The sequence below is a fragment of the Alosa alosa genome, chromosome 12, assembly GCF_017589495.1.
Source record: "Alosa alosa isolate M-15738 ecotype Scorff River chromosome 12, AALO_Geno_1.1, whole genome shotgun sequence".
Lineage (NCBI taxonomy): Eukaryota > Metazoa > Chordata > Actinopteri > Clupeiformes > Clupeidae > Alosa > Alosa alosa.
This window is the reverse complement of record NC_063200.1, coordinates 11,310,554-11,331,964: the sequence shown is the minus strand read 5'-3', so window position 1 is coordinate 11,331,964 and position 21,411 is coordinate 11,310,554. Positions and strand designations below refer to the sequence as shown.

Genomic DNA, 21,411 nt, shown 5'->3' with positions numbered 1-21,411 from the left:
AGTATATGTCTCACAATGTATGAAAAAGAACAGAAAAAGATATCAAGTGCTGTTTATGTTTTGAACAAGTGCTTTGTTATGTACTTTTTAGATAACATACAAGGTGTTTCATGACATTAAATAGAAATGAAACAATGTATTTAAGTGTAAATTAAGTTTTTACTCCCATAAAAACGTAAGATACAGTTTTTTCTGATTGCTTAAGCACATTTTTTGTAACTATGGCTTTTTTTTGCAAAACTCTACACACAAATGGCAAAACCTCTCACCCAATCAGCAAAACATTGTAGTTCTCTTGCAAAAGCTAACACACAGCCTAAGCACTATAAATAAGCCACAGGTAATGTACAATGGGTACGATGGAGTGAGCAGGAAGAGTGAGAAGAGAAAAAAACAGACAAAAAAACAGTCTACATGTGGGGATATTGTCATGTCAGGCCTGGTGTCACAGCCAGGCCAGGTTCCCAAACGAGCAATCAGTCCAACTTAACCACACCTGCCCGTTCACTCTCCCCTGCTTATTAGTTACTCACCCTAACCAATCAGTCTCCACTGCTCATTCTCTTCCCTCCTGATTGGTGATCACTTTCACCTGCACTTCATTGAACCACAGACTACTTAATCTCCATTCACCCAGCACTCTGTCTCTGGCCTCATCATCGGATGCTACAGAACTCCAGGTCACGCTGTTCCTTGAAATCTGTTCTGAACTGCTATTGAAGCTGAATCTCCTAAGTTTGCCTTTTGGATCTCCTGTGTTCTCAGCGTGTGGTATGACACTTCTGAACTTTTGCCAGTAGGCCATGTTTTCGTGAAAACCCTGGATTCTGCCTGTGATGTTCTGATGCCTGTAAATAAATCTCACTCTGCTTGACTTCTTGTCTTGTCTGTCTCTGTGGGTCCTGACACCTGGATACGTCATTCCAGAATATATTTTTCCCGGTCCCTTGGACTAGGACATTGCATGTGATGTAGACAGAATTTTGAGAGACGACCCGATGTAGACTGATTTGTTTTGTCTGTGAAATGCTATTTTGTGTTTTGACTTGGAAAAACACACGTGTTTGTTTGTGTAAATATGTACGTATGTAAATAACACTACGTAAAACTTGAAGTTTAGATCCCTGTATGTTTACAGAACTATGACAAAAGTATGACCTCAAACTGACAGTCTACCTTGTGCACAGAGAAAGCAAAAGCCAAATGTGTTTTTATTCATACCATCAGTGTGTTGTTGGCACATTGTTTGCTTACTATTGTGATGGCTTGTGTTTACTGTTAGATACGAAAACACCATTTTTACGAAGGTGAGTTAAGCAAGGTGTGTTAGCTTTTGCAAGAGAACTACAATGTTTTGCTGATTGGGTGAGGGGTTTTCCCATTTGTGTGTCGAGTTTTGCAAAAAAAGCCATAGTTACAAAAAATGTGCTTAAGCAATCAGAAAAAACTGTAACAGGCAACCGGTTTCCTCAATTTCAAAGTAGATTCAGCTTATCCGGGCTTACAGTGCTTTTAGAAAAGGGAGACAAAAGAGAGGTCAGGTGCTAAATGTCAAGTTTAACTTCTCGACTGTTGAAAATAATTTGAGTTTATATTGGCACTGCTGTGTTGCAGTGCATATTGCAGCACTACATGTGCAGAGCATCTCTTCATGGATTTGAATAGTTGTACAATGGATTTGAAAGTTTGCATAAGTGCAGCTTCCTTTCAGTCAACTATTTTTATTTATTTATTATATAAGATATTTTTTTTATATTAGAGTCAGGTTTTGTTTTCCGGACTTGACATTTACTGCTAATTATCTACTGAGAATTTATGAGTTCGCTGGAACATAGATATATGAAAGAGCACACAAAGGTGATCAGATAAGGCCTGATGGTTACAGAGGCATTGTGATCCATCGTGATATCAAGGTTCAGATAAGAAACCCAGATAGTGAAACCTTAAACTCAAATAGCAAAACTTTGACCCAAATCCACACAACTTTCCAGCACATTTTCAGCCTCTCCGCTTCATTCAGGTAATACATTCAGCCATCAGGTAGAAAGACACGTTGGAGATTAACTGTAAACTCGCTTTGCCATGGAGATTAGGGGCTGTATTTTGGGCACCAGCGCATGGCGTAAAACTCGTTTTTTCAGCCGCGGAAAGTTTAATTTGGTATTTTGCACGTTTATTTTTTAAACATTGCGCCCAGGGGTGTGGCAATTAACAACCTAGGGAGGGGCCTGGCGTGTTTAAAAATCGCTATCGTACACCACCTAAACCTGGTCAGAAGTCAATGGGGAGTTGTTCATATGCTATTTTAAGAGCGCATGTCAACAGTCATATTGGCAGGTGCACGCACCATCCTTCTATCATTCATGAACGCACACCAGCGCACGTCCATTCAAAGCATTACAAATTGCACGATTACAATGGGAAACATAATTAGAATAAAGATATTACGAAATACTGTACATCATATGATTAGTTATTCACCATCATTTGCAAATTGGTAATGACGGTTAAAAGTGATTAGGGGAGAGGCGAGAGACACGTATGGAGCACAGCTGAAGACGCACTGTCACGAGATATAAGCAACTCCTCTGCAGGATAAATGTTGTTTTATTCAGTCATTTGAGCAATATTAGGATAAGGGTTGCTTTTTCCAGCCTATGTTTTCGATGGTAACCCATTGTCAGTCAATAGTGAAAGTAACTGCATATAACTTTTCGTTGACTGACACCTTGGTGAAGTTAGTTTCACTTTGCCAGTGAGTTCAAATAATAGACGAGTGCAAATGCGTGAAGGCTATGCTAGGTTTTAGTAATGCATGGTTCAAGAATGGTCTCGCAAGCAGCCTCCTTTAAATGCGCCGTTGAATGCCAAAATACCGATGCATTTATTTGACATATCGCGCTTTGCGCCGTTAAAGGGAATGACAGATGTCATTCTCATTGATTTAAAAATGATGTTACGCCCCAAACACACCCATATGACTGATTAAAAAACCTAGGAACACCTTGTTGCGCCATGCGCTCCACTTTTGATAACGAAACCCCTCCCAATGTGAACTGGACATCCTACTAAATTTGAATAGACTTTTGAGGAGTGACGATGCACTTTAGAATGTCATGATAGGGCCCTAAATCTGCCCCATCTGCCCCTGTTTTATAGAAACTTAAAACTGCACTATTTTCTATGGCCTTTGATTAGGCCTAATCAGTTGATTTTTTAAATAGGCTATATAACTTACAAATTGATTGTTTTATAGTCATAGTTTATTTATTAGGGCTGTCAAACGTGTTAATTTTGATTAATTAATTACAGGGAAAATAATGCGTTAAAAAAAAAATAACGCTGGTTAATCACATTTTGTAGTGACCTTTGACCTTGAGTGCAGTTTTGGCTCCAGTGACTGAAGGAGGCAGACGAGAAACTGCTTGGCCCAGGGTGTGGAGCATTTAGCCTATGTTTAAAAAAAACGCCCAGGAACTGATGACAGGAACATGTTCTCTGTGATTTCTCCAGTAAGGAATTTCTGTACCATAGGAGTATCATAGGAGAAGTATCACCTCAATGCAAAGTAACCCGGAGGTATGAGTTACCGCACCCCTGGATGATAATAAATAACGTTAGCCACCAGCCTTGTCAAAGTTAACTTTGCAAACGTATTGTTTAGGCTACATATGACCGACTATAAAACATCTTGCGAGAATCGTGAAGCATTACTTTGTCAGTAGATATAGCTCTTTGGAGATAGTTTTTGCCTGTTGTTAGTCCTTCGCCTCCACAACAAACGCATTTTTATTGTGTAGCCTACAGGGGGAACAAGCCATGAGAAGTAGCCTAGGCTATTTACAACGGCAGAGTAAAATATAATATTGTGACTCTAGAGTCGCCAAAAAATACCTGAAACAAGTCTATAATGTTAGTTTGGCTTTATATTGATTCACTCATCGGCCAAAATATAAATCGAAATATTTTGAAAATACGTTCATAGCAAAAATGGATGCATGCGATTAATTTAGATTAATTAATCACAGAGTATGTAATTAATTAGATTAGAAAAGTGAGGTAGACCTGGTGGAGTACATGAACAAAAATTACAAGAGTGAGGTAGACCTGGTGAAGTACATGAACAAAGAAAAAAAAAAAACGGGAAACAAATCTACACAATAAATGTGACCAAAAAACATATCTTCAGCTGGTTTACCCAGCTTACGATGGTAATTCAGCTAGTTTTGCTTGTCTTACCACCTCATGCTAGTCATTTTAGCTGGTTTTGATGGTCTACATTGCTGGTTTAACTGGCCATGCCAGCTCATTTTGGTCATTCTAGCAAACCAGCATGACCACCTTACACCAACAATCTCAAGCTTGACAGGCTGGTCACCAGCATGACCATCTTACACCAGCTGTATCCCACACAACAGGCTGGTCACACCAGCATGACCAGCTTCATCAGATGGTCACACCTGCATGTCCACCTGGTGGCCCAACCAGCTACACCAGCAAAGATCTGCTGGTGTAGCTGGTCTTCCAAAGAGCTGGAAGAAACCCAGCCGAGACCAGCTTAAACCAGCTACCAGCATAAGCTTAGTTTCTAGCTGTTCTTTTCAGCAGAGGTGTTTCATTTTGTAAATGGCCTGAGGTCACTAGGATGACCAACACTCAACAACCGGTGAGTTTCTTGGTAACAGTTTTCTGATGCATGCAAGATGCATGCAAGCTGAGATCCCCTGATGTAATCAAACGGTCAAAGTGTGACTGAAGCATTTCTTTTTAATCTACCGGTAATCTAACTTCATTCTACACAGAGGAGCAACAGAGGGGAAACCTGAGCTCACACATTATCTCTCTCTCTCTCTCTCTCTCTCTCTCTCTCTCACACACACACACACACACATACAGTCAGGACTTGCATACTGTTTAGTCCACAATAAATACTCAGGAACTCTCTGTGTGTGTGTTTTGATTTGTATTGTGTATTTGTGCATTCATATTGAGTCTCTTTGTATGTGTTTATGCAAACATGTCTATTGTGAGTGCATGTGTATGTCTGTGTGTGTGTGTTTATTTGTATTGTGTATTTATTCATATTGAGTCTCTTTGTATGTGTTTATTCAAAAATGTCTATTGTGAGTGCATGTGGGCATGTGTATGTCTGTGTGTGTGTATGTGTGTGTGTGTGTGCATGCGTATGTCTCTGTGTGATGTGGGTGTGTGTGTGTGCATGTGTATGTGTGTGTGTGCATGTGTATGTGTATGTGTGTGCATTTACAGTAAGAACACAGGCATGTCACAACAATGAAGTTGCATCGTTCCATTGAGACACAACTGCATTTGAGGAAGAAGTGTCAATGTGTGAATATGGCCTTAGGGCCTCACTGAGAGGCAGTCTATCACAAGTGCGTTTACACGTTAAACATATTCTAATGGTAGCTAATTATCAGTGTTGGGAGTAATGCGTTACAAAAGTAATGTAATTACTGTAATATATACTGTAATATATTGCTGTTTGCGGTAACGCAGTAATGTAAGGCATTACAAAAAAAATTGGGTAATATTTTACTGGGTACAAACTTCAGTAACGCGCGTTACAATGCATTTTAAAGGAACCGTATGTAAGATTGTGGCCAAAACTGGTACTGCAATCACTTTCAAATTACTGTAGAGCAGTGTATCCTCCCCCTCCCCCCTGACTAGCAGAACTGGCATCATGGAGGGTGGCGCATCAGGCCAAAACGCAACATGCCAACATCAACATCAGTTGAGGGCTGCAACTTCACTTTTTAAATGACAATATCCTGGCCGGACTACTGTTGTCAGTGATATAAGTAAGTAAGTATATATAAGTATTTAAAATGAACATGATTTCTTAATGTCTAGTGACATATCAGGGCCATTTTATGATTAATAGAAATATATTTCTTACATACGGTTCCTTTAACCAAAAATTAAGCAGTGTTTTGTTTTGATACATATTCGCAAACACCACCGCGAGAACAACAGAGGAGAAAAAATCCGCGCAAAATAGTAGTTATCTCCTGATACTGGTTGAAGATGACTGTGGCTGCAGCGGACTCTATTTCTTGGGATGGACATAAGCCTAGGTTGCAGCTCAGAGACAAAGGATATGAAGAACATAATAGTTTGTGCACTTTGTGCGAAACCGAAAGATCCACGCTAATCTTTTTGATTCTTGATTAAACACAAACTTCTAGTGCATGTCAGCTTTGAGCTGTGAACTTGAATTCACAATTGAACTTAAAGAGACTAAGAGATAGCAATGCAGAAAAAAGATTGTGTAGCCTGGCAGTGCCACCGCTCCCACCACGCGCATCACGCACTTTGCGTAGGGCACCAAAGGAGAGGGGGCACCCACATGTAGTCTAACCAATGAATAGTAGCTTTACTGCAAACTGCATTTCACTCTTCATCAATAACGTTTACAATGTCAGAATGCACTAACACCATGGTACATGCAAGTTTGAGTTTGTTTCATTCAGATAGCTAGGTGGATACCAGGCTCATAATTCACTTTTATTTGCAAAACGAAATGCAACATGTTATTGCATACTTTCCAAAGCAATGAAGGCTGCTTAAAACAACTTAACATTGTGCATATTATTGTTAATATTGTGCTATCAATGTAACTCAACAAACAAGGCTTGTAAACAAGAGCTGGCAAAAAGGCATTATGAGAACGTAAAGATCAATGCTCTTAAAGTGACAGTGCACCATTTATAAGAAAACAGCATGAATGTTTAAAAACACACAGTAATGGTCTGTAAATAATATACCTTTTATTTTACTTTAGGTGTTTGAGTTATCATTTAAATGTCACTCACTCAAAACCACTCACTTAGGGCACCAAAATGGTCAGTAGGCCACCATCTTGACATGTGGTGAACCGTATGTAAGAAATCTATTTCAATTAATCATAAATGGCCCTGATATGTCACTAGATATTAAGAAATCATGTTATTTCAAATACTTATATCACTGACAACAGTAGTCTGGCCAGGATATTGTCATTTAAAAAGTGGAGTTGCAGCCCTCAACTGATGTTGATGTTGTCATGTTTTGGCCTGATGTGCCACCCTCCACCTATCTACTAATCACAAAGTCAGTAGTGTTTCGGCATCCGTGTTGCCAGCTCTGCCAGTCAGAGGGGAAGGGGATACATCGCTCTACAGTAGTTTGAAAGTGATTGCAGTACCAGTTTTGGCCACAATCTTACATACAGTTTCTTTAAGCTTTGATTTACAATATAGTAGGCTCTCTATTGATTTTAATGAGCAGGCCTAGGCCTTAGAGTTACAGTATTTATATCACAATTTACCAGACTTTGACCTTTTGTTGGTTTTTAACAAAATTCTGACTATGATTGAGGGTAATAAACTGCATTTAGAATGGCAAATCCACATTTCCAGATATTTTGGTGAAAGTAACCTAAAAGTAATGCAATAGTAGTGTAATGCCTTACAATTCAGAGACAGTAATTTTATAATGTAACAAATTACTTTGAAATGACAGTAATAAGTAATGCATAATACATTTCGATTTTGAAGTAACTTGCCCAACACTGCTAATTATACATTACACATACGTTTGGTCCTGTTGGAGACCATGGCTAATACTTGTTCTTACACACGTCTCCAGGGGCAGCCGTGACCTACTGGTTAGCGCTACGGACTTGTAACCGGAGGGTTGCTGGTTCGAACCCCGAACAGTAGGCATGGCTGAAGTGCCCATGAGCAAGGCACCTAACCCCTCATTGCTCCCCGAGCGCTGCTGTTGTTGCAGGCAGCTCACTGCGCCAGGATTAGTGTGTGCTTCACCTCACTGTGTGTTCACTGTGTGCTGAGTGTGTTTCACTAATTCACGGATTGGGATAAATGCAGAGACCAAATTTCCCTCACGGGATCAAAAAAGTATATATACTTATACTTATACTCCATAAAGGGTTCCTTTTATCAAGATAATCCAGCTAGAATACTTTAAACAAGATCACATAATTCACTTTATTTAACAAACCTACCTTAGATTATAGAGCAAATATAGAGGATTCATCTTGTTCATGTACCGTAACTAAACAGTTGCATCTCCCTCTCCACCCCCCCCCCTCCCCCTGCCCTCCCCCCAGTCTCACCCCAGCCCCCCCCCTTTCCTGCCCCCACTAACCCAAACAGAACCCCGGGCCGACACCCAAAGCAGTTCAGCAGAAGCCTTTCATCTGCACTGAGCAGGGTATTTCCTGAGCTCTGCTACCGTAAGTGCCAGCATCGCACAAAGGTGAACTACAAAACAGGCTTACAAGCAAAACACTGAAACGAAACTGTGGCTCCTCACAACTTCCAATTTCACACTGAGCTGGAGGGGCAGTGGGGGTTTGGCCCCATTCATTTCAATGGCTGATGCTAGGCTGGCTAATCAAGCCCCATTCATTTCAATGGCTGATACTAGGCTGCCTAATCCAGCCCCATTCATTTCAAATGCTGAAATGCGCCCAACATGTGCTCACCGCCATCCTCATTTTCACAAACAAGCCAATTAGGCTAACATCACATTGCATTTATATAGCACTTTTCAAGGCCCCCAAAGCGCTTCACAGTGACAGAGGAACCTCACTAGCCACCACCAATGTGTAGCACCCACCTGGCTGATGCACAGCAGCCATGATGCACCAGAATGCTCATCACACACCAGCTTGAGGTGGAGAGTGAGGGAATACATAAATGAGCCAATTACACTGGGGGATGATCAGGGGACCAGACTGAATGAGCCATTCACACTGGGGGATGATTAGGGGGCCAGACTGAATGGTTTCTTGGTGTTTTATGCCCCCAACGTTGTCTTCAAGGCAGCGCTGCCTGAAAGGCACTAGGGTTAGGCATGGGTTAGGGTTAGGGTTGGGGTTAGGTTTAGGATAAGGTGCCTTTAAGTCAGCGGTGGCAGCGCTGCCTGGAAGACAACGTTGGGGGCATAAAACACCATCGAGCGACTGAATAAGCCAGGGAACACCAGAGTTAAATTTGTGCTATATAACAACGGACCACATTGTAGATAGGATGCTCCTCTCAGCAGGAAATTGACAGCTCATTCATCCACAAAGACAAGAAGTGTTTGTGTCAAGCTGTGAGTGTAAAAATGTGTAAGCTCTTGAGGGGCACCATTTTAAAGATGGTGGATGCTGGCTGGCTGAAGCCATTGACAGTAAAATAAATGGACAGTCGCTCCGTAGGACTCCAAATGGAGTCCATTTCCTGTTGGGTACAGAATGTGCTGCGCATCCTCAGTGTCAGTTGAGTGACAAACTTTTGATGTTAAGCAACGGACTGAAACACAGTAACTTGTCTGGTAGCCGTGCTAAGAAAATTGCTAATGTGCTTAGTGCTCTGGGTTCGAGTGCAGCTTTTATGATTTGTTCCGATGTAGTGCCAACCCAACAACAAAACATCACTTAATTGTTGTTTTTTTTCCTTGATGCTTTCTTCTAGCTTTCCTGTGGACTTTCCCTCTGACTGCCTCTGACTTTCTTATTCAGAAAAGACAGCTACCTGTGCCACTAAAAGTTGCATGCTCATGACATTGTTTTTAGCATTGGTTTAGAAAAGCATTTATTACGGAGACGTAAAGTGATATACGAGGCTAAGAGGCTAGTCATGCAATGTTGTATTGGAAATAAAAACCAGTCCCTCCAGGATTTCACAAGGATTTTTTGAGATTGTTGCGATCTAAAATGCCTGATTTCGCGACAACTTTTCTAAAAAATTGCGATGGAAGTTGCAGTGTTTTTAGCTGTTTGTTGCGAAGAAATTGCGGGAGGAAGTGAAAATTGCAAAAATAGTTGCGATTTTTTTCCCAATTATTTTTAAATTGAGGGCAATTAAGGTTAGTAAGACGAAAATCACACTGATCATCTTGATGCTTATTAAAAAGGGTAAGTAAAGGTAAATAGTAAGGGTTACAGAAAATCAAGGTAGGCCTACTTTATTTGTGTCAATACTTTGACTGGGGTAATTCACAAAGCAGTATAACCTTTCGTAGAACTGTCAAAAAAGACAGCCCCCTAAAAAGATGGCATCATGTGTGTCATGTTTCAATACATTCATATATGTTCAAGTTCATATATTTGTAATAATTCATATTCTGTGACTTGCATAATTACTAATAGCCAACTAAGTATGTAGTAATTTTATATTGATTTAAACTATTAGACTACACTTTTCTTTAATGTTATTACATTGGTGGTGTGTAAGTCTAATTGACTGCCTGCCACTTTAAGGACGTGAGAGTAGCGTAATTACATTTCTAAGTGGATTGGAAGGCTTGCATCTCACTGTGTTCGGCTATGAGTGGAAATAACTTTTTGCATAGTGCATTACGATATGTGGATGGAATTCGGGATGTTTCTATGTCATTAGTTAAAATAAATGTTAAAAAATAACTCGAATGAAAGCATTCTTGGATCACAGAAGAGGTAAATGTCTTGCAATGTTATTAATTTCTATGATTTTGGTAGCACTACACAACTGAGCCCACAAGCTAGCAAACATGACACGAGCTAAAAGACATCTCCAGGTGTAAACGTTTGCCAATGGGTTGCATACTGTAGCCTACTCAAATGTCAGTAAAAGTAGGCCTTAATTAACTTACTTTCATAGCCTAGGTAGGTTAGCAACACCAGGTTGAGAGATGCGCAAGTAAAGCAGATCATTAACGTTAGCCTTCTATTTATTGTCATTAAAACTGCAGAGGAGTGAACATAGGGGCAGTCTCTGGTGTCTGCAGAAGTGAGTGTGGCATCTGACTTAATATTCTGCACGAGGGACTGTTGTGTTAGGTGAAATTTCACGGGGAAACCATGATTGGTCAAATTTGCAAAAAAGTTGCGGTGTTTGGACAAAATTGCGAGGTCGCCCAGAATTCACGAGGATTTGCTGAATTTGCGTTAATTGTTGCGATCGCAACATCGCAAATTCCTGGAGGGACTGAAAAACAAATGGTCATATAAAGGTTTAAAACGTGTCAGATGTAAAGTTATTTGATGTCAAAGTGACGTCAAAATGAACGAGGGTCAATGGAATGCTAACTCTAAGTGGTCATCGATTAGCCTCAGAGCCTCCCACTGTCAGACACCAAACAGGACGAGGACCACAAAAGCGTCACGTTCAAAAGTTTATTTAAGGGTTGGGGGTTAAGGGGGTTTCAGGGGGTTCGGGGGTACAGGAGTTCCAAGAGTCTGCGTGTGTGACACACACACAACAGCAATTGAAACGAAGCAGCAGTACAGTCAAGGACTAGGCGGTATTCGTAGAAGAGGGACGGAAGGCAGGTCAAGATTACGGGGCTAGAGAACACAGAAGTAGTCGGCGGGTCGGGATCACAGGCAAAAGAGTCAGAGGCGTTTTCCAAAACAGGCAGGTAACTGGTGCTGGTCGCAGAGCGATCTGACAAGTGTGGACTGAAAAGCAAGGCTTTATATACAGGGCATGATGAGTGGTGAATGCAGTGCAGCTGGTAGGTAACGAGGGTGAGGCAGAGCAGAGCAGAGCAGGAACAGGTGGAGGTCAGACTTTAATCAGCGTGTGTTACCAGGCAGAGAGAGAGCTCATGACACCCATAGGGTGAAGCTAGCCCTTCAAGTCTGGAGCCCCTGAGATGAACTCACAGATTCCTCGAGGTCTTGGTGGCTCTTGCTCATGATCAAAGGACCTCTGAGGTAAGAGGAAAGTACCAGGGGAACGTTGATCTGCTGAGGTGCGCTACCCTTTGTTGGTCTGTGTGTGTATGTGTGTGTTTGAGTGTGTATGTGCATGCCTCCTTCAATACAGGCTTACATGTTTGAAATATATATTGGTGCGTGCATGTCTGTGTGGGTGTTTGTGCACACACTCACACACAAACACACACACACACACATACAGACATGCACCCTCCCAGTCTGAACTAAAGCAGCCAGGCTTGTGATAAGTATGGGAAGGGTTATTATTTGTAAACTGTGTGTTTGCGTGTTTATGTGCGTGTGTGTCACCTGTTCTGAGGAGATGGGTTTGTGGTCCTCAGAGTTTCCCTGAGGTTGAGGCCTGCTCTAGGTTCAGTTTTGAAGACTGCAGGGCAACCAGACACCTCAAACAGTCACATCACAAACCAAAACTCCAGCGAGGGTGAGAATGAAGCAGAAAAGCCTCAGTCTTTCACTTTCACCTGCGGAGTATTTCACTGGCATTAACCCCTCCTTTGCCTGCAGAGCATACCCAGTGGTGACCTGATCATGTACAGAGGAGGACACCGTGAACTTCACCATGAACAGTAAACCTGGTCAAAGTCATATCTTGAATTGTTGTCAAGATACAGAATTTTAAATGCAGCAATTGCCTCACGCCATCTTTTTCCAATTGAAAAAATGAGAAAATCATGTTTGGTGTTACAGGTTACAGGCATGTACAGGTAGGATTTGCCCACCCACATTTGTATAACTTTACATTCTTGTCTTGACTATGAAAAGGAAATTCAATTTGAATGCCTCTTCTTTCAGATATCACTAAAAATAATTATATTTTCAATGTTTTTTTTAATTAATCGGCATGTATCTCAAAATTAGTATGTGCGACTTGGGACTCATTTTGTCAGATCAGGTCACAGTGGCGAATTTTCCTGCCAGACTTTTCTACTGGGAACTTTTAAATTTGAAAATTTCAAAATGATTTACATTTCAATAGTTCCCTTTAAACTGTAAACAAACAAATGTTAACAAGACATAAGTCTTTGCCACCGCTTGCCGATTTTTTAATGGACCTCTGGCTTTAAGCTCAATGTTTTGTAGTAGTATAGCCCTCTATATAATACATTGTGTAGTGGTATAGCCCTCTATAATACGTTGTGTAGTAGTAGTATACCCCTCTGTATAATACATTGTGTAGTGGTATAGCCCTCTTTAATACGTTGTGTAGTAGTAGTATACCTCTCTGTATAATACATTGTGTAGTGGTATAGCCCTCTTTAATACGTTGTGTAGTAGTAGTATACTGTACCTCTCTGTATAATACATTGAGATTCAGATGGACTTTCCTGCACTCCACTCAACTCAATAACGGTAGGTACTTTTTTTGCGGCTCTTAACTCTTAATACTGTGGAAATAACCACTCCTTCCTGCTCTTAACTCCTGATCTTAAGTCCTCACACATATCTGTGTGTGTGTGTGTGTGTGTGTGTGTGTGTGTGTGTGTGTGTGTGGCCCTCAGATGTTGGACTGTTATCATTCATGATGAGAAACTGCATATGTGGCTAAAAATGCATCTTGTTCTCAAGCACATTGTTCAATAAAACAAATGATCAAAAGACATAATCTGCTGTTGGGAAAAATAAATGTACGCATAGTGTACAGGTTGCTAATACGTGTGTGTGTGTGTGTCCAAACCACAAGTTTTGTCAGGCAAGAGTGAAGATGAAGTAATGTGTGTAAGGTTTTGCGGATGGAGTGTTGAGGCTCTCAGTGTGTGTGTTGCATTGTGCAGTGTTTCTGTGATGTTTAAGATGCTCAACCTGAGTTGTGCTGAGTGTGAGTGTGAGATATTCTGGTCTTATAAACCAGTCCATATCATACACACACACACACACACACACACGACCACATGAAAGGGTTGCAACGGAAATAACTATGTGTGTGGGACTATTTTACAAATGTCAGGAAACCTAATGACACAACATAAAAGCATAACCGTCATACAGTAAGATATCTGCAACGTGTTAAAACACACACACACACACACACACACACACAGTCGTCACTACTTAAAAGGCCGTCAGAGCCATGACCCACACACATGAGCGCACACACACACAAGGCACAGTGCACCCATACAGTAATGCTAAACACTGACACTCAGACTGACACACACACAACACATACATGCACACACAGACACACACTCCACACTCAAGGCACAGTGCACCCATACAGTAATGCTAAACACTGACACGCAACACATCCAATACACCTTTTTAACACACACATGCACATGTACATGCACACACACACACACACTCACTCAGTCACTCAAGAAACACTGTACATTTACAGTAATAACAACTCACTGTCTCCAACGCACTCTCCATTATGACTGACATGTCAGAGGTTATTACACGCCACCCACTTATGATATCAGAGTGTGTGTGTAAGTGTGTGTGTGTGTCATTAGGAGACCGTTAAGAAACTGTTTTCCTGTGACAACTTCCTGTGGTCTTAAACTGGCCTCAGAATTTGACAAACTGCACAGAATTAAAAGTCCTTTTTGTAGACATACTCACACCCACCCACTCTCTCCTACCCAATGCACACGCAAATAGGCTAGACGCTTACTAAACTCTATCCAACCCCCCACACACACACACACACACACACTCAAATACATGTGTGCACCCTACACATCCCACCATCCATCCACAAACAAATGTGCACACTCATGCTAAACTAATGCTTTAAATTAACACATACAATATGCACACATATGCTCACACATCTTGTCAAAGTTAGACTAAAGTTAGAAACCTTTCATATGGCTAGATGTTTGCGTGTGTGTGTGTGCGTGTATATATATGTGTGTGTGTGTGTGTGTGTGTTGTCGACTAGAGGATGTGCGCTCTCTGTAGCCCTCAATGCTGATTTAAAAAAAAATCATTCTGGGAAATCTGGTTGCCTCACAAGGCAGTGACGCCACTTCCTGTCATGACAAACACGCCGTGCGGGCGTCTTTAAAAACTTGTGTGCCGCTGATCATGACTAGTCCGAAGCGCGTCTGCGTCTGAAGCATGAGAGGCCATGGCAGCAGCACTCCCGCCACGGGTTCCCCTTCTCTGGACCGAAACTGTAAGTCCCCACGACCCCATCATTCCCCAAAACACACACACACACACACACACACACACATACACAGCGTGTCATAACCAAAGAAAAGTAAACTCATGTAAACTTGAATGTTTTCATGCAGCAGATCTATTTTAGTATATTTCCTTTCACATTCAATCTTTGCATGGATTGCAATTTCTATGAGTAAAGAGAAAAATGGCTAGAATATTGAATAGAATATTAAATATTGCTAGAATGCATTGCATGGTGATTTATTTGATGGTGAAAGCCACTGACGAGGGCGGATATACTGTGAGGGACAGTGACCCCAGAGGCACATGGGGCATGATCTGCAAAGAGGGCAGGTGTACTGTGAGTGACACATGTGGCATGATCTGCACAGGATATGTTAAAAGCAGTAAGGTACTTGTTCTTGAGTTGAGTCATGAGTCAGAATTCCCACAGAAGTGTTCGTGAACCCTGAGTACAGTGCTTTGTTCTTGAACCCTGATTTAGAGTACAGTGCTTTGTTCTTGAACCCTGAGTACAGTGCTTTGTTCTTGAACCCTGGTTTAGAGTACAGTGCTTTGTTTTTAAACCCTGGTTGGGAGTTAAACGTCTTTGTTCTTGAGTCCAGGTTTACAGTTAAAGTTCCCTGCTCTTGCATACAGATGAAGGGTTTGTGTTCTCTGTTCTTGAACCCTGGCTCAGGCTGGGTAAGGGGCAAAATCAAATGTTTCAACAGTTCTTTGTATTCAGATGTTCTTGATTAGTGCTGACATCATGGACTGAATTTGACTGGATTGATAAATTGCATGTCTTTTATAGCTGGGGTAGGGGTTATCTGTTCTTGAAGCTGGGGTAGGGGTTCTCTGTTCTTGAAGCTGGGGTAAGGGTTCTTTGTTCTAGAAGCTGGGGTAATTGTTCTCCATTCTTGAAGCTGGGGTAAGGATTCTCTGTTCTTGAAGCTGGGGTAAGGGTTCTCTGTTGTAGAAGCTGGGGTAAGGGTTCTTTGTTCTAGAAGCTGGGGTAAGGGTTTACGTTTCTCTATTCTTGTTGTCTGTTCTCTGCCTTAGCTCAGGCAGTCGTAGAACATATGCAGAGTCGTAGAACATATACAATGCGGCAAGTCGGGTGGCTCAGAGACCATGTGGGAGGTTTTGCCCTGGCAGTGTTGGCAGTGTCAACTTGCAGGGTTAGAGTCTGTTTGAATAGTTCAGTTTACGTTCTGTTTGAATAGTTAGGTTTAGGTTCTGTGTGAATAGTTAGATTTAGTGTCTATTTGAAGGCAATTTAACCATTTAGTTTTGAGTCCAACATCATGTCATCTCAGTAACCCATTCATTTTCATTCTGGTGAAACTTTCATAATTCAAACTAAACACTGAAATACTGACCTACTTCAAACTTTGCAGCTCGCGCCACAAATGAGTGAATCTGACATTTAGGAGCAAAGGTGAAGTAATGTGTGTGTGTGTGTCTGTTTCTCTCCCTCTCTCTCTTCAGTGTGTGTGCCACTGCTGGTCTCGCTCCTGGTTTGCATGTGTGTGTCGAGTGTTGTGGGTGTGCCCCTTGCCCCATCCTCCTGCAGCTCTCTCAAGAAAAGCTTGAAGAGTGCTCGTGTCCTGCATTGGGAGACTGGACAACTCCTCGAGACATACGTGAGTACCACACACTGATTATTCTAAAACATTACAATATCATGAAAAAATCCATTGCCCTGCCCAGACTGAGAGATTAAATGTTCAGGAAACCATTGCCGGTATTTTGATTTAATTAGCTGATTAGAGCTCTTCCAAGATCAATACTTCTGTTTACAGCTCATGGAAAACAAAAATCCAATATCTCAAAATATAAGAATAAAGGATTTATAATACTGTAATAATCAAGATTAGAATAATTAAAATTAAAACAGAAAAAAGGCTTGACATATTTCACTTCGTCATGAATCTATTTTATCTGAAAGTTTCTAAACTTTTTGAAAATAATTAATTTATTAAAAAAATTGAACTTTTCCATTTTTTTCTACTTTTTTGAGATACACCTGTATACTTTCTATCCAGTCATTGGAGATGACCTACCCACACAGCACACCCTGTCACACACCACTGCTCATGACATTGGGCCTTAAGTATGGGATTAAGTTTAGTCCTGGACCAAACAAGATCCTAGAACTAAGAGCTATTATTATGGATCTGTTTTGTAAAGCTGGGGGCTATGATTAATCTGTGTGCTCAAAGGCTGATTAAGTTTGCAAACACATAGTACAGCCACTCATGACTGCTCCAGACATATGTGAGCAGTTAGTTATTACGACTACATACAGTGATCTCGGCTCTGCTTGAGGCTTATGTGAACACTTGATTCTGACAGTACCTTAAGTTTACAGTTCAGTTTAGACAGACCACAAAACTGCTCGAAATGTCAGCAAGTACGATTAGTTTAATTGAAACCACAACTCAGCTTAATTATGTGTACAGTTTAGAGGACATGTGATCTATCCTATGGAGTCTAATTGTTTGCATTCACACTCATTCATTTAGTTAAATGGGTTAGTTGATGTGTTTTATGAGTCAGTTTAAGTAGACTGGCCTCAATCACTATATATTTAGCACAGTTGTGCTTCATATGAATAGAGTAGATGTGGTTGGTAACATCCTCTGTTATCAGTAAGACTCTTCCTAAGTATCACACACACACACACACACACACACATCTGTCTATCAGGGCTTGTGGTTTCACACGCCCACTTGGAAAAGCTGATGACGCTCATGACCACTTAGCAGCAGCACACAGCAGAGCGGACGTCACATCGGTAGACCAGCAACCATTTCTCCGTAACGACCTAGTTGACCTCTGAAACCCATATGCTCCTCCCCCATCCACAGAAAGCCAATCAGGGCGAGGGCGTGGAGTTCATCTGCCAGGCCCAGTCAGAGGGCGTCCCCGAGGCAACGGTGTTCGGCCAGGACTGGACGGAGCGCCTCAGCGGCCTGCACGTGCGCCTCCACGAGTTTACGCCCCACCTGCGCCACGTGGCCGAGCAGCAGGCCGACCTGCAGCCGCCGAGCTCCAAGCTGCTGCGGGACCTGGACCAGGTGCAGCTGCGCGTCCCTCACCTGGCCAGCAACCTGCACGGCCTCCTGCAGCTGCTCCTGCCCAACAGCGTTCTGGAGCCGCCGGGCCCTACGGGTCAGCCCCCACTGCCCCCTCTCAACAGCTTCCAGCAGAAGGCCTACGGCTGCAGCGTGCTCACCCGCTTCCACACCTTCCTCTCCAACAGCCAGAAGGAACTCAAGGCCCTCAGGGGCGTGGCCTGCAAGCGGCGGATGGACCCGCCCTCGTACACCACTGGGCAGCACAGACACTGACCACACCCCCTGGACTGACCTTTTGTTCACACCGTTTTATTTTGATTTCTTTCTATTTATTGGGCGTTAATATTATTTATTGTATGCTGAAGAGTAATTATTATACGAATGTGCTATGTTTATATAATAGTAATTATATTTTTATTTTAAACATGAGCCCTGCTGGTCTGGGCTCTTGCTGATAGAATCAGCAGCAGAATGATTTGTCTGTCTGTCTCACACACACACACACACGCCTCAAAAGGCAAAGGGCTGTTTCTAAACTGAATGAGTCACTTTTCATGGCTTTGTTGTTTACAAACAGAACAAATCAGTAACTAAAAAATGAAGCTACCCAGTGCCTGACTAAAAATCTGCTTTAAATTAGACAAAACATACAAAAGAACCACTGGCTGACCGACGAGACCTTTAGATCGGTCACTGGGTCAGCTGTGTCGGTTTCAGAGATTGTGAGATAAAGGACTGATAATGCTTTCATTATGACATGGGGTGACTGCATATTTCCTGCAATGTGAAAAATTATAATAAAAAAAGGAACTGGTTGAATGGGTGTTCAAATTGTGTTTGTGTGTGTGTGTTCCGCTGTGAGTGAGTCTGAGGCAGACAGAACCATGACACACCAACTGCTGAGGGCTTCTCACAGGTCTGTCTGTAGACAGTGTGTCTGAGACAGTGTGTGTGTGAGAGTGTGCATACTCTATGTACAAAGGTTTGGAGTGTGTACGTGTGTGTAAAAGCAGAGATGTGTATGGGTTTGTATCCATGTCTCTGCTGAGTGTGTGTTTGGGTGTGTATGTGTGTGGGGAAGTGGTGTGTGGGTGATCTCACTTCGGGGTGACGCATGTCTAAGACCAGCGCAGCATCAGATAGGAAAGACTTTATGCAAGAGACTGACTGGCCTGTCACAAGGTCCAGCCTGAACCCCCCGCTTGATTTAAAAAAAAAAAAAAAAAAAAAAAAAAAAAAAAACACCACCACACAGACTCTTCACCACCTGTTACTGATACTCCTGCCTCTGCAACAACTCTACCAACATATACTTCATTAACTACTCACTACACTCTCACACACAGACACACACGCATGCATGCGCGCACACACACACACACTTGATGCACTTTCCCCGAGTCACGAGCTACTCACTGGAAGCAGAGGGATGTACTTGAGGTTATGCCTCTGAGTTCCCTCTTTGCCAGCTGGGCAAAACACAGGGTTCATAAACCACACACACACACACACACACACACAGCAGATTCAACAGATATTCACATATACACAATGCAGTTCCAATACACACACATTACACACAAAAAATCCCCCATACACACAAAAAGTTCTTCCAAGGCAGTAGAGATGCTTGTGTACATAATGCAGAATCAGCAACTCATAGTTCACTATAGTGTTGTCAGAGGTGGTACTGATCATAATGGAGATGTATCGAGATGATTCACAGAGATGGCCATTCCTGTTCTATCTGATGTAAGCAATGTGGATTCATACATTTGCACATACATGAACACTAGCCTCAAAAAATACACAACTGGAGCTCTGCGCTCCTAACACACACACACACTCTGGCCTGTTTCCTGATCATCCTGATCCCAACTCCCCACAGAAACAGGAACATACAAACCACAGAAATCCCCCCGCCCGCACACACACACACATCTCAGTTGTCCAGCAGGCTCTGCTGAGAACACTGCTGAGAACATCAACAGCTGACATCTCAGTACACCTCCATTCAGGCATTCCATAATAAATCCACCCATCAAGTTTGTTCTTATTTTCAGTTTTTTATTAAAAAAAAAAAACAAAAACAAAACAAAAAAAACTCCTCGTGGCATTCCAGTGTTTTTTTGTTTTCTTCGTCCATTTTTTGTCTATCACAACGGAAACAAGTAAGCAATGAGATGAACAGATTGTCGACCATTTAAGCATCTCTTGCAGTCATCTCTGCTGCTGTTGCCGTTGCTGCTTCAGTCCACGGTCACATGTGTCCTGGTTTTAGCTTGCAACCGGACCCCCCCGAAAGCCCAACAAGTTTTGACTGGAGGATTAACACGACTCGACTGTCCACACGAGTCCAGAGACTCTCCCCTTCATCCCTTCTGCTGAAAGACAAGAGGACGCTAGCGCTACACAGCTAAGTAGCTCCCACTGAAGAGTCTCTAGGCAGCTGCAACCCACGTGCCAGATGGCGCTAACACGCTATGTGGCTAACACACACCTGGTGGGTCTCTGGGAGCCTGCGCACAGACGCCCCCTGCTGGTGGACTGCAAGCCTTGTTACAGAGAGTTCCTATCATGTTGGCAAGCATCAGAAGCCTTTTTTGGTATACATTGACATGGAGAGAAAGAGTGGTGATTCTGGGTGGAGAAATGCATTGAGGTGTTTTTTTGTCTTGATGGGGTGGGGTGGGGGGTGAGGTTGAGCATGATGTCTCCTTCAGCGAGCTTGGTTTCAGCCCGCGGACAGACAGCTCCAGCCCCCACCCCCCTCAAATCTCTCTCACACACTCACACACACACACACACACACACACACCTTTACCCATAATGCATCTGCAGTGTGCCAACCTCTGCGGTCTCAGGTATTCCAGTCCCAGAACTGGACGGGCCACTGAGGAGTGTGAGGGGAGGCTGCTGGACAGACTGCTATTGGCGTTCTGAAGGGGCTCAAGTCTCATTCTGCTGAATGTAAGGAAGCATTGGTGAAGTTCAGAGTCCTCAGGCGATGGTGAGGTTAGAAAGGAAAATGGCAATCTCTGGCCACACTGGAACTATAGCTCACAAGCTGTGGCCCCCACACGCCTTACTCATACCACATCCACTACATTCTGTCCTAATGCTTACACAAACATGAATGTGTGTATGACTATGTGTTAATTTGTGCGTGTGTGTGTGTGTGTGTGTGTGTGTGTGTGTCTTGTGCTGCTCGTGTAAGTGGTCACAAGCACCAACAGCCAAATCTCTGTCACAAAACTCTGTCTCCATGCTCCTTGCGGCTCTTGTCTTTGCCTGTAGGGGGCGCCACTGAGCTGCAGCAGAGTTGCACAGAAGAGTCGAGCCAAAGACCAGTGCAGGTGGCCAGACAACCTTCAGCCGACCTCCAGACGTATGGCTCTGGGTGTCTAGCGTAAGGGCAATGCGGACTGACGTGGGAGGGAGGGTGGGAGGGTGGCTGCCTGCCTTGGAGTGGGG

General features: G+C 42.6%; 1 protein-coding gene across 1 annotated transcript; it reads left to right on the top strand.

Moving 5' to 3' along the window:
* The first annotated feature begins 14,803 nt into the window (after nucleotides 1–14,803).
* m17 (IL-6 subfamily cytokine M17) lies at nucleotides 14,804–18,318 on the top strand. The gene is made up of 3 exons (XM_048259340.1): nucleotides 14,804–14,861; nucleotides 15,552–15,556; nucleotides 17,728–18,318. Exons 1-3 carry the CDS (start codon nucleotides 14,804–14,806, stop codon nucleotides 18,208–18,210), a joined length of 546 nt encoding a protein of 181 aa, XP_048115297.1. The 3' UTR covers nucleotides 18,211–18,318.
* Nucleotides 18,319–21,411: the final 3,093 nt, after the last annotated feature.